The sequence below is a fragment of the Carcharodon carcharias genome, chromosome 7 (assembly GCF_017639515.1).
Source record: "Carcharodon carcharias isolate sCarCar2 chromosome 7, sCarCar2.pri, whole genome shotgun sequence".
Lineage (NCBI taxonomy): Eukaryota > Metazoa > Chordata > Chondrichthyes > Lamniformes > Lamnidae > Carcharodon > Carcharodon carcharias.
The window spans coordinates 185988954-186002914 of NC_054473.1; the positions used below are offsets into that span (position 1 = coordinate 185988954).

Sequence of the window (13961 nt, forward strand, 5' to 3'; positions counted from 1 at the left end):
CTTTCATTCGTCTGAACTCCCCCTAAAACTTCTTAGCTCATTGGCAACAATCCCAGCTACCCTAGAGAGGACGTGAATCTGTCTTTAAAAAGAAGGACTTACATTTATGTGGAATTTTTCAAGACTTCAGTATGTCCCAAAGCGCTCACAGCCTATGAAGTACTTTTGAAGTCACTATTGTAATGTAGAAAACGTGGTAGCCAACAGATGCACAGCAAGCTCCCACAACAAGCAGTGTGATTATGACTGGATAATCTGTTTTAGTGATGTTGATTGAGGGATAAATATTAGCCAAGACACCAGGAAGAACCTCCCCACCCCCCCATCCCACATTTCTTCGAAATAGTGTCCAGTTGTGAGGGCAGATGAGGCCTTGGTTTAATGTCTCATCTGAAAGATGGCATCTCTGGCTGTGCAGCGCTCCCTCAGTACTGCACTCGTAGTGAATAAATTCAAAATTATAAAGGAAGGAGAAGTGAGTTAGGAGAGAGTTAAAACCCACACACAGGACTGGATTTTATGGTGCACTGCAGCCCCTGTCCCCTGACCCCTAGGTAAAAGGTCAGTTGAGCATTCGCCAACGATCCCAACAGCTGCCTTGTAGTAAAACACTATGATCAGTGTTCATGGCTTTAAAGGCAAAGCCTCCACCCCTATCTCAGGAGAATGTCTCACCTTAGAGAACTGCCGGCCAATCGGATGGCTGACAGCTCCATAGTCCCGGCAGCACCAGACTGACACCAAAGGATCTCGTAACACAACGAAAAGAACGGTGGGGAATTCTCAGCGTCAACGGCTCAGTGTTGAATTTTGTTTGATAATGCTCCTGTACGGGGCCCTGGGATGCTTTACCACGTTAAAGGCACTATGTAAATGCAGGCAGTTCTTGTACATTCGGGTCCTTCAGACACCAGCTCATTTTGTTTCGTTGTTCTCACGGCACAGGCCGGGTTTTTTCCGGCCCCATGGTGCTGGGCGCCACAGCGGGGAATTCAGTGGCCCAGCCAAAACTCCACGGGCAGGACTCCACGTCCCACGGACGGACAGATGCCCGACCTGATCGGGTGTAAAATAGCGGGCGATAACGCTGGGCGAGTGTCCCGACGACATCGTGCGCCCACGCGATACTTCGGTCGGTGAGCGCGCACGAGAGTCGGCAGCGCTCCCACCAACAACGAAAAGGCCTATTAAGGCCCTTACTCGATGAATTAAAACCTATTTTTCATTGCACGCCCGACCTTATGGTTGGTGGGCGGGCTAATCGGCCAGGCAGCCCTTTGATATTTTTTTTTTGCAAACCTCATCCACGGACAGAATAAATAAAAAATAAATATAAATTTTAGGGAAGTAATTTTACAGGATGTCAAGACGTTTTTTTTCAGATTTTTAAAACTCTTTATTTTTGAATATAAAATTGTGCAGCTCCCCGAGGCAGCTCCCTCACACTCCCCCACACATGGGCAGACTTCTGCTCTCACCCTCCCCTCCCCGACCTCCCAAACCCAGGCAGCGCTGAGCGTTAATCGGCCAACCAGCCTGAAATCGCAGTCGGGGGTGGGGGGGGGCCAATCAGGTGGCCAAACAGATCGTTTCCTGGCCGCTCCTGGACCCGCCCGCCTTTCGAACCCGAAAATCCTGCCCCCTTGACTCTCGGAGGGACCGGACGAATCCCACCCATGGACTTTGCTGGCAAGATCAGCATTCATTGCCTACCTTTCACTGTCCTGATGGTTTAGTGCAAGTGACTTTGATACAACAATAAGATAAATGACCAGACCATCTATTTTTAATGATAACCGTTGGAAAGGGCAGCAAGAGGACACCTGTCCTCTCCCTGAAGATATTATCGTGGGATATTTTATATCATCCGAAATGGGCAGCATGATAGATGAGTTCCAAGCTAGATCGGGAAGTATGAATCTAGATGCAAGTCCTTTTCTTGACCGTAGGTTTATTTACAGAACGCAGCATTACATACGTCTGCCTCCTACCAACTAACCCAGTGCCCCAGCACTCTGATGCTCCAAGTACTTAATTAAATGACCTTCACCCGTATGTTGTAACAGCACAATTAACATACCACGTACACGGAACTCATTCAATACTGCACTCAGTGTGTCGGCCTAGATTCTGAAAATGATGGCCAGTGTCCTGGTCAATATTTATCTCAACCAACATCAGTAAACCAGATTATCTCATCATTACTGCTGTTTGTGGGAGTTTGCTGTGTGCAAATTGGCTGCTGTGTTTCCTGCATTACCAGAGACTACGTTTCTAAATAGTGAAGCACTTTTGAAAGTCCTCAGGTATTGAAAGGCGCTAGTGAAATGCAAGTTTCTTCTTTCCATTAGGATTTGTCTATGCTACACGTTCTCTTGTTGGCTGGTGAATAGACTGACTTTCAGTCACTGCCCTCGTCAAATTCTAGATCAGAAATGGAAGTACAAGAGTTGCTGGTGGGATTCTCTGTCGGAGTGTTGAGTACACTAACTACCATTTTTCTTGTTTCTCTCAGTCAATGACACAATTTCAAAGTAGAGCAAATGTGGAGACACACTCCAAATGACAGCTTTAGTCCTCGTCACATTTGGCTGACTTGAAAATATTGGGTAATCTTTGGGTGGAATCTTTGGAGTTCTTCGCTCTGCTAAAACCTTCTCTCTATGTTCAGAGGTTCATTCGAACCAGAGTGGTGGCCACAGTGGATATTCACACTACAACGAGGGCAGCAGTGATGCCAATTTGCTGGTGTCGCCCCTGGTGGTGGCGGGAATCGTGATCGGATTGGTCCTCTTCCTCTCCTGCATGACCATCATCGTCGGCAGCTTGAGAAAAGATGGCCGCTTAAGAAACTCTCATCTCAGGACCGAGGCCAATTATGGTGAGTCCCTTTTGCACTGCAGCCTCCTCCTTGCCACTCCGAGTCCGAACTGTACCTTAAACTTTTCACACTTAAGAGAGACAACCCTCGGCTGTGGCCCCCCACCCAGCTCAATATGTTTTCTAGGCAAGTTGTCCACTTGGGGCCCTAGGAAAGATCGATCAGAGCATTTTCTAAATGGTGAAAAGTTAGAAGCTGCAGAGGAACAGACAGACTTGGGATCCAAGTACAGAAATCACATAGCTAATGCAGAGGTATAAAAAATAATTCAAAAGACTAATGAAACGCTGGCTTTTATCTGAAGGGGCTGGATACAAAGCGGTGGCTGTTATGCTACAGTTGGAGAGAGCACATCTGGAGTAACTGCATTTATTTCTGGGCCCTGCATCTCAGGAAGGATAATATTGGCCTTAGGATGGGTGCAGGTCTTGTGGCTCAGTGAGTGGTAGCCCTACCTCTGAACCAGAAGCCCCAAGTTCAAACCAGGACTTGTTCCCATAGGAGGAGTGGCCAAACAGAGCTGAGCTGAGAGTTAGGTCTCCTATGGTCTAGTTTCCTGCCGAATTGTTGGGTGTGCTATTGGAGAACAGCTAGTAACAGCTGGACCCTACCCTAGAAAGGATCTGGCTGTGTTGTGTGAGGATGGGATAAGGAGTAGGAAACTGCAGGAAACAAAAGTGACTGCCGAACCCATATTACGAACAAACCAACCAATCGCTGACCACACCTTTGCATTTATAATGCGCCTTTATCACCTTTAACACTTTCCAAGATATTTCGCAGGAACATCACCAAACAAAAAATTGACACCAAGCCACGTAAGGAGACAGTAGGACTTGATGACCAAAAGCTTAATAATGGAGGTAGGGTTTCAAGGAGCATCAAGAAGGAGGCGAGAGAAGATTAGTTGTTTGGGTGGGGATAATATTGGCCTTGGGATGGGTGCAGGTCTTGTGGCTCAGTGAGTGGTAGCCCTATCTCTGAACCAGAAGCCCCAAGTTCAAACCAGGACTTGTTCCCATAGGAGTAGTGGCCAAACAGCGCTGAGCTGAGAGTTAGGTCTCCTACGGTCTAGTTTCCTGCCGAATTGTTGGGTATGCTATTGGAGAACAGCTAGTAACAGCTGGACCCTACCCTAGAAAGGAGACAGTAGGACTTGATGACCAAAAGCTTAATAATGGAGGTAGGGTTTCAAGGAGCATCAAGAAGGAGGCGAGAGAGGATGAGTTGTTTGGGTGGGGCACTTAGGGCTCATAGGGCAGAATCTTGCCCTTGTCAGGTGGACTCAGTGGGCAGGGGCAGGCGGGATGCTGACCACCGCCCACGATTGGGGCCAGAAGGCGATTTCGCGCTGGTGAGCCAATTAAGGCCTGCCCAGCGTGAAAGACGAGTGGCAGCGCCCAGCGCTTTTTGTACGGGCAGGGAGAGGAGGGGGAGCACAAGCTTAGCGCATGCGCACAAGCGCATACTTCATAATCTCCCTGAGGCACAAAGCTGCCTAAAGGAGATGGAGTTATAGAAAAAAATAAAGAACTTAAAAATGTAACAAAACATGTCCCCTTGTGGCTCTGTCACATGTTATAAATCACATTTTAAAATCTTTATTTTATTTTCATTTGCTTTAGGAAACCTCATCCCAGCTGTGGATGAGGTTTCCTAAAAAAAAAGTTCAAAGGCCGTTTGGCCTTTTAGCGAAAAGTTCCGCTGAATTGCTCCTTTACTGGCCTTAACAGGCCCTTTAATTGTCGGCGGGCGCATAGCCAACTTCAGCGTGCACCCACGAAACGAAATATCGCAGGACTGCGCATTGATGTTGGGACACTCACCCGACGTCCACGCGCATCAATTTATGCTCGAGCGGGTCGGGCACACACCCGCCAAGCCAACAATTTTACCCATACAGATTGAGGCACAGCAGTGAATAGTGGAGCAATTAAACTTGGGGTTGCGGGAGACCAGAAATAGATGAGTGCAGAGGTGTCAGGGGGTGTGGGAGTGGGAGAGATTACAGAGACAGGGAGGGGGCGAGGCCATGGTGGGACTTGATAACAAGGATGAGAACTTTTGAATCGAGGCGTTGCTGGACCAGGAGCCAAAGTAGGTCAGTGTGCACGGTGGGTGACGAGTGAATGGGATTCGGTGTGAGTTAGGATATGGGCAGCAGAGCTTTGGACAAGCTGAAGTGTATGGAGGGTGGAAGAAGGATCGCTGGTCAGCAAAGCATTGGAACTAGAAGCAAAGCAGCCATATTTAGGGGGAGACAGAAATGCCACCTGTTACAAAGCCTCGTAAATAGGGTGAGCCCTTAGATTTGGCACAGAATTCCACACAAACGTTGTTACATGCATCTTACAGCCCCCAGCACAGAAAGTTTAGCTAAATGACTCTGAGATAGCGAAGATAACAACAAATCACTCACCCTGGCCATAAACCACAAGCTTTCAATCCAAACAGGAAACTGGTTGGACCGTGAGGCTGTGAAACACACCATCAGGCAACTATCAAGCTCTGAATATATGTGTTGACCCTGATTTAAATTTGCAGTGGTCGTGTTGATCGAGCTCAATTGGTCACACTCTGTCGCGCCCAGAGCTCCTCAGCTGCTGCTTCGCAAGACATGTCTGCAAATGTGATCACCTCTAATGGTTCTAGGTCACTGACAGAAGCTGTTCTGAGTTCAGAAGGTTTTATAAATCTCCATTTCCTCAACTGTTTTTATCATGCAGCCTGTACTGTTTGGAGCATTATTGTCACGATAACCACAAGCTAGATTTATTTCAGTTGCAGTATATTGTACCAATGGGCATCCTGATTAATATACAGTAGGAACAAGGGAATAATCTATTGCCTCGAGCCCAGGTGACTGGGCTCAAAGTAAACCATTGCTTTTCACACATCACTCACTCCATCCTGGCTTCTCAACATTTCACATGACCCCTCCTCACTCCCTACACACATGTCTATTGTGCTGGAAATTGAACGGTGACACGTTGCAGGAGTAGGAAATTCCCTTCTGAGACTGAAACTGTGCAATACTCATGGGTCAGTGCAGAGAGAGAGAGAGACAGACAGACAGCTTTACTCTGTACCTAACCCCGTGCTGTACCTGTCCTGGGAGTGTTTGATGGGGACAGTATAGAGGGAGCTTTACTCTGTATCTAACCCCGTGCTGTACCTGCCCTGGGAGTGTTTGATTGGGACAGTATAGAGTGAGCTTTACTCTGTATCTAACCCCGTGCTGTACCTGTCCTGGGAGTGTTTGATGGGGACAGTGTAGAGGGAGCTTTACTCTGTATCTAACCCCGTGCTGTACCTGTCCTGGGAGTGTTTGATGGGGACAGTGTAGAGGGAGCTTTACTCTGTATCTAACCCCGTGCTGTACCTGTCCTGGGAGTGTTTGATGGGGACAGTGTACAGGGAGTTTTACTCTGTATCTAACCCCGTGCTGTACCTGTCCTGGGAGTGTTTGATGGGGACAGTGTAGAGGGAGCATTACTCTGTATCTAACCCCGTGCTGTACCTGTCCTGGGAGTGTTTGATGGGGACGGTGTAGAGGGAGCTTTACTCTGTATCTAACCCCGTTCTGTACCTGTCCTGGGAGTGTTTGATTGGGACAGTATAGAGGGAGATTTACTCTGTATCTAACCCCGTGCTGTATCTGTCCTGGGAGCGTTTGATGGGGACAGTGTAGAGGGAGCTTTACTCTGTATCTAACCCCGTTCTGTACCTGTCCTGGGAGTGTTTGATTGGGACAGTATAGAGGGAGATTTACTCTGTATCCAACCCCGTTCTGTACCTGTCCTGGGAGTGTTTGATGGGGACGGTGTAGGGGAAGCTTTACTCTGGATCTAACCCTGTGCTGTACCTGTCCTGGGAGTGTTTGATAGGGACAGTGTAGGGGGAGTTTTATAATCTGTATCTAATCCCTTCCTGTACCTGTCCTGGGAATGGATGATGGGACATTGTAGAGGTAGCTTTACTCTCCATCTCCCCTGCAGTCCCTACCCCGGCTGTAGCTGGTGGGTTGCTGTTGAGGAAACAATTCTGGCCTCTTGCACATCCTCAGCTTTAGTGGTTCCACCATTGGCAGTTGTGTCTTCAGCTGCCAAAGCCCCAAGCTCTGGAGTTCCTTCCCTGAACCTCTCCACCACTCCACCTCCCTTTCCTCCGTTAAGACCCTTGTTAAAACCTAGCTCTCTGACCAAGCCTTTGGTCCACCTGTCCCAATATCTCCTTAGGCCATTTGTATCAAATTTCTGTTGGATAACTGCTCCCATGGAGCATCTTGCCACATTTTACTACATTAAATATAAAATATAAACGTAAAATGCTGGAAATACTCAGCAGGTTGGACAGCAGCTGTGGAGAGACAAACAGAGTTAACATTTCTGGTCATTGAACTCTTGTCATTATACCTGAAAATTCCTGTAATTTATGAAAATAAATAAATATAGGCTCAGTGGTGTGGTGTTAAAAACTAGGACAAGGGTAGGGTGCATGCAATTCCAGGAGCTGGGATGAACCTCAGGGGTCCAGAGGTGTGGAGGCCTCATCACCATACCTTGGGATCCTGTCTGAGCTGCAACAGATGCTGTATCTGGCCAGAGTGGAATGGCAATGGGGAGCGGAGAATCACAGACCGGGACCCACGGGATTGTCCCCACCATTCAAGTAAAGCGGGGTTCTGGGGGTGGACATGGTGGGTGGGATGGGGTGCAATCTCAGCCAGGAAATGAGGGAGACCCGTTGCTTCCTCATGGTTTCCACAAAACAACTCCAGTCTCTCCACCCTCAAGTAAACCTAAAATAAACATAAGAAATAGTAGCTGGAGTCAGTCATTCGGCCCTTCGAGACTATTGAGCAAGATCATGGCTGATCTTCCACGTCAATTTCACCTGCCCACACTGTCCCCATATCCTTTAATCCTCTTTGTGTCAGCTCTGGCTCAGTCAGTGGTTCAGTCACCTCTGAATCACAAGGTTCAATTCCCACTAGGACTTGAGCTCAAAACTCCAGGCTGATCCTCTAGTGCAGTACTGAGGGAGCACTGCACTGTCAGAGGTGCTGTGTTTTGGACAAGACATTAAACCAACACCCCATCTGCCTGCTTGCGTGCATGTAAAAGATCCCATGGCACCAGTTCAAAGAGCAGCGAGTCCTCCCTGGTGTCCTGGTCAATACTTAGCCCTCACTCAACATCACAAAAAACAGATTACATTTTTTGCCACAACTTCCTTAATAATGGATTCCAGCATTTTCCCAATGACTGATATCAGCCTAATTGGCCTGTAGTTCTCTATTTTCTCTTTCCTTCCTTTCTTGAATAGAGGTGTTACATTTGTTAACTTCCAAACCACTGAGACCGTTCTAGAATCTAGGGAATTTTGGAAAATAATGGCCCGTGGTGATGAGCCACCTTTTTTGAATAGAACTTAGTGGTTTGTAAGACCACTTCAGAGGGCATTAATTGTCAACCACATTGGTATGGGCCTGGAGTTACATGTAGGCCGGACCAGGTAAGGTCGGCAGATTTCCTTCCCTAAAGGAACATTAGTGAACCAGATGGGTTTTTGCAAAAGTTACATGATCATCATTGCTGATACTAGAATTTTATTCCAGATTGATTTAATTGATTGATTTTAAATTCCCCATCTGCCATGGTGGGATTTGAACTCATATCTCTGAATCATTAGGCTAAACCTCTGGATTATTAGTCTAGTTACATGACCGCTAAATGACTGTACCCATACAGTAACAAACGCCTTGACATATTCTCCATGTTTCTATCCAACAGCCCCAGATGGCTTCTCATTTGGAGGATCTGTCGGAGAGCTGCGATCGACGTGTATTGAGGAGTATTCCCCCACTTTCGATTTTGACTCCTATATTGAGACACTGTCACAGATCAATGTGATGTATCAGGATTCCCCTCCGCAGTGAGTATCTTCCTAGCCTGGTGCCTGTCCTCTATGGCCTTGTGGAACTTTGCAACCAGTAACAACAGAAAGCAAATAAAATATTCATGGAGACGGATTTAGATGATTTGCTGTACTGCATGAACTGAGGTATCAATGTGCTTGAGTTTCCAAGTCTACACCTTCAAATTCTGTTTCAGGGTTATGCAGCTCTCTTCTTTTCAAATGATCAAAATTGCCCAGGAGGTCAGGTCTCAACGAGGCTTAAAAGCTTTCTTGGATGCAGTATTGACTTCCATTTCCCAACTGCATTAGATAAATACTTGAAGGGGAAGACGTCTGCAAAGGCTATGGGAAAAGAGCAGAGAAGAGTCAGCACCGGCACGATGGGCTGAATGGCCTACTTCAGAGCCATTTGTTTCTATGATTTTATTTCAATTGGTAAATAGTCAAGAGGAAGACGATAGGGGCTATAAAAGGCCATGGGGGTGAATGGGAGTGGTGGTTGGCATAGAAGGTGTGAGTGGCATGGGGGTGAGTGGAGGGGCATAGGTTGTCATGATGGGGGTTTGGGGAGTGGGTGAGGACATGAAGTGACATGGGATGGGGCATGGGTAATGTGTGTGGGGGAGGAGGGGGTGTGGTGAGGGCTATTGTGTGTTTTATTCTTTTTTTCAATCTTTCACACAGTACCGGCCAGGATTGTCCTGTGCTGCTGAACGTCAGTGGACTTTTGGCTGGGCTGCTGAATCTCCAGTGGTGGGTCCCACCACAGCAGGGCTGAACGATTCCAGCCAATGTTTCACAACATTGCCTTTCCTGCGGTCCCCAGCCCAACCTCCATAGACATCGAAAGATTCTTCTTTCTCACCTTCTCTCCTTATTCTCTCTCTCTTTTTCTCCTCTCTGTCATCTCATCATTCTCTTTCTCCTCTCTTGCCTTCCCCATTCTCTCTTTGGGCTGGATTTTATGGCCCCCGCCGAGCATATGCTTGGTCAGTGGTGGGGGGGGTGGGGGGTGGGGGGGCACGTAAAATGCAAGGCGCGTCTAGCTCACCACCCTCACCCCCACCCCTGAGCAGTCCCCCATAATACTCTAGGAGGCGGGCATTGAATCAAGTGGGTCTTGAATGCAAAACGATCCAAATCCGAGGAGTGAGTGCTACCAACTGAGCCATCGCTAACATTAATGTTGAAGCCTTGCTCGTGAATAATGACAACATGACAACGTGTCACTCACCATCCTGACTTGGAAATATATCGCCGTTCCTTTACTGTCGCTGGGTCAAAATCCTGGAACTCCCTCCCTAACAGCACGGTGGGCATACCTTCCCCACATGGACTGCAGCACTTCAAGGAGGCAGCTCACCACTACCTTCTCAAGGGCAACTAGGGATGGGCAATAAATGCCCACATAACTGAATGCATATTTTTTTTTAATGGACCAGGAGTTAAGACCAGCATGTATGGGACTGTTGGCAGAGGGGAAAATGGTGGGAGGTGGGAAATTGGTGATAGGATTTTTAAAAATGCATAGTGTACACAGAATTAATACTAGAATTATCCAGCAGACATTTTTAGCTGTTTAGAGTGGGAGAGAGTTAAGTGTGTTTATCCATTCAGATGCATGTAAAACTGGACTAGAATGGACAGCTGTCTGATGTCTGAGCATCAGTGTGTCTCCACTTCCTGCAGTGTAATGAGATGCAGTCAGATGAAGCACCCGGCAGCAGTGACCTACTAATGTCACTTTGCAGAGAGTACCCGGAATTTGTGTTCAGTATTCCATGCAGTGGAGACAGACGATAACCAGAGCAGCAACAGCTAACTGCTGTCTAACTGCCTATTAGTCTTGCACTAGTCGTTGATTTTTTGGGAATTTCAGTGCTTTTTGTTGAATCATTTATCTCAGGCACCAGCTGCGACTCAATGAGAGGCAGCATCACCTCTGATTCTGAAAGTCATGGGTTCAACTTCCACTCCAAAGACACTCAAAAGTGCAGAATACTAGGCTCATACTTCACACTACAGCACAAGGGGAGCTCTGCTCTACTGCTGAGGTGTACTGGTCGATATCTGTCCCTCAACCCAGCACGCAAACAGATTTGATTATCTGCTTGTTATCACACTGATGTTTGTGAGCAGATTGGCTGTTATTTCCTAAGCAACAGCAGTGACTACCGTTCAGAAAGTATTTGGTTGGCTGTGAAATGCTTCAGGACACCCTGAAGTCAGGAAAGGTGCCAAGGTCCTTCTACAACACTCGGTGTGCGGCTCGGATTTTCACTCCCGGCTCCATGCCGCAGCGTCGGGACATTTCCCGGCCCTGTGAACCCGATTGGGAAAAGGAGGCCCAGGAGTTGGAATTTTCATTCCGGGCGGGTGGGCTGGATTAGAAGTTGGGGGCCCACTGCCCCCAGGTGCTGGGTGTGGAGGCAGCTGGGTGCGGAGGTGGGCTGCCGGTACTGTGTAAAAGACTGAAAAAAATAGTAAATCACACAACAACCCTCGCCATTACCCATGCCCCATCCATGTCACCTCATGCCCTCACCCACTCCCCAAACCCACATACCCCCACGACAACCCATGCCCCTCTACTCATCCCCATGCGACTCATACCTTCTATGCCAATCACCACTCCCATTCACCCCATGGCCTTTTATAGCCCCTATGCCAACTTAGTGGCCATTCATGCCAACCCATGCCCCCAACCCAACACCCTTTGCCAACTCACCTCATATCCATGGGCAGGCCTCAGGAACCATGCTGTCATAAAATAAAGCTATGTGTACATTAAGACATCATTATTTAAAAAAAAACACCCTGATTGATAAAAAAGACATTTAATACATTGAAATCCCTTCAACTAATCTCTTATGAAAACAAACATTTCTACTTTATAACTACTTGGAGCTGTTAGACAAACTGCTCACTTAACAGGCACCCCACTGTGATAATGTAAGGTTGTAAAATGAGTCAGGCAGCACAAATCCTGTAATGATTACCACCAGGCTTATGTCAACAGACAGTGTGAGACAACCAGAACTTAGTTTTTTAAAACTCCACACTTTTTTTTAATTTAAAGCCCAGCAAAGTTAAATCCCTTGACAGTTATATCAGTTCTAATGAGCTTTAACAGTTCTAAAGAGTTTTGACAGTTCTTTGGCAGGTTTTTGACATCTTGATAGTTTTGATGGCACTATAAGTTTATGCATATTTATGTCTTCTTTTAACAATCCCAAAGAGCACCTGACCTCCCCCAAAGGCATCCCGGGACCATATCCAAAGGGGTAGCTTAACTCTTCAAAAGGATACCCTGGCTATCCAAATGAATCCACAAGGTTGAAACCTGCTCCTATCAGGTCCAATCTGCACACTTAGGGTTTCAGACACCTACCTCACCAAAACCACATGCGTGGAGGCAGCTGCTGATATATATATATGGGCAATTGTCTCTGGGAGCCACGGATGTGGAATTCCCTTCCCAACATAACTGTGGGTGTTCCTACAATACATGGGGCTACAGCGGCTCAAGAGGGTAGCACATCACCGCTTTCTCAAAGGCAATTGGGGAATGGGCTGGCCTAGCCAGCGATGCCCACCTCCCTTGAACGGATAAAAATCACCCCTCTGCAAAAATGGCAGAGGCTGGTTCGGGGGTGGGACTCCCTGATTCAGGCCTCCGCTGGCATTTTCTGCATCTGAGTGACAATTCAGGCCTTTGTTCATGCAGTGAGGCATTCATTGTGATGACTGCACTGAGATACAAATGGTTTCTAGGTCAGCAGTTACAAAGTTAGCTTAATTTAGATAGAGCTTCACTCTGAGGTTTGGTACTAATTCCACTACGATGATTAACTCTCAGTCACTTTCATTACAGGTTTAAGAGGGAAGGGGGTATAAGCTGTTACACGGTGCACTAAGTGTGACAATGACTCAGTTTGGTCCAGGTTATTTAAGAAAGAAAGACTTGCGTTTCTATAGTGCCTTAGTACAAAGCATCTTTCTGCCAATGGGGTACTTTTGGAAGAGCAGTCACTCTTGTAATGCAGGAAGCACAACAGCCAAAATAGTGCACAGCAAGCTCCCAAAGACAGCAATGTGACAAAGGGCCATTAATCTGTCTTTGCTGATGTCAGTCAAGGAATAAATACTGGCCAGAACACAGAAAACTCAATCGTTTCCTTCAAATAGTGGCCACAGGATCTTTTACACCACCTGAGAGGACAGACAGGGAGCTTGATTTAAGATCATACCTGAAAGGCTGCACCTGCCACAGTGCGGCATTCCCTCAGTACTGCACTGGGAGTGTGAGCCTGGATTCTGTGCTCAAGTCTCTGGGTCAGGACCTGAACTCACACGCGTGTGGCTAAAGGTGAGGGTTAAATCCACTGAGCCACAGTAAGGGACATCCTGTGAGCTCTGTCTCCTCCTTAAATTGCCCCTCCGTGCCTTGCAATAATTCCAAACAACGAAAGGGGAGAGACCCTGATGCACTGAATGCAATACCTAAAAGCCACCATGGATTCCTCTCTAATGCCTGAAGAAACGTAGCTCTCAAAACAACTACAATATCACAAACAAGTGTTGTGACTCAAAAGTATGTCATAGGAATGCCCTTGTAAAATTCTTTGTTCCCCCTCCCCCGCACCTCAGTTCCTGTATCCCTCATTCCCAGTTTTCCACCTGTAATTTATGAACGACCGTTAAACAAGCTTTTTTTTTTTGGTTTGGTCACCATGGCAACGCAGCGATCCTATTAGTCATTGCAAGATGATCTGACAAAGTGGAGAATATCCCTCCTCACTGCCACAACATTTTGAAAACTGTGATGCTGCTGTGTTCTTTTTTAAAAAATGAGTTTCTTTGCGCATCCTGCACTTTTGACGGTTTGCGAAATGAAACCATCCCAGTGTCAGGGTTTTGAAGCCTGCAGTAGGCTGCAGTTCAACGGGCTTTTTGTTTGTGCAGAGAGGTTATAATAACCCTTATGATCTGGTCATTTCAGTCTGCCCTTGTCCCTGTGCTGTGGAGCAGACTGTGAATTAGGCTGTAATGAAAAAATGAAGGTGTGAATAATTTTTAAATTATTCCCTATCTTGATAACCAATTGCAAAGCAATCTTTATTGATGTGGAACCCAAATCTTGCCTGGTACTTTTTTG

At 47.0% G+C, this 13961-nt stretch overlaps 1 protein-coding gene across 1 annotated transcript in view; it reads left to right on the top strand.

The window, feature by feature from the left end:
- bean1 (brain expressed, associated with NEDD4, 1) overlaps positions 1 to 13961 on the top strand; it is a 104374-nt gene that overhangs the window by 77233 nt on the left and 13180 nt on the right. The window contains exons 4-5 of the mRNA XM_041192460.1: positions 2672 to 2881; positions 8677 to 8818. Of these exons, the coding sequence (XP_041048394.1) occupies positions 2672 to 2881; positions 8677 to 8818 (352 nt within the window). The remainder of the gene's footprint in view (positions 1 to 2671; positions 2882 to 8676; positions 8819 to 13961) is intronic.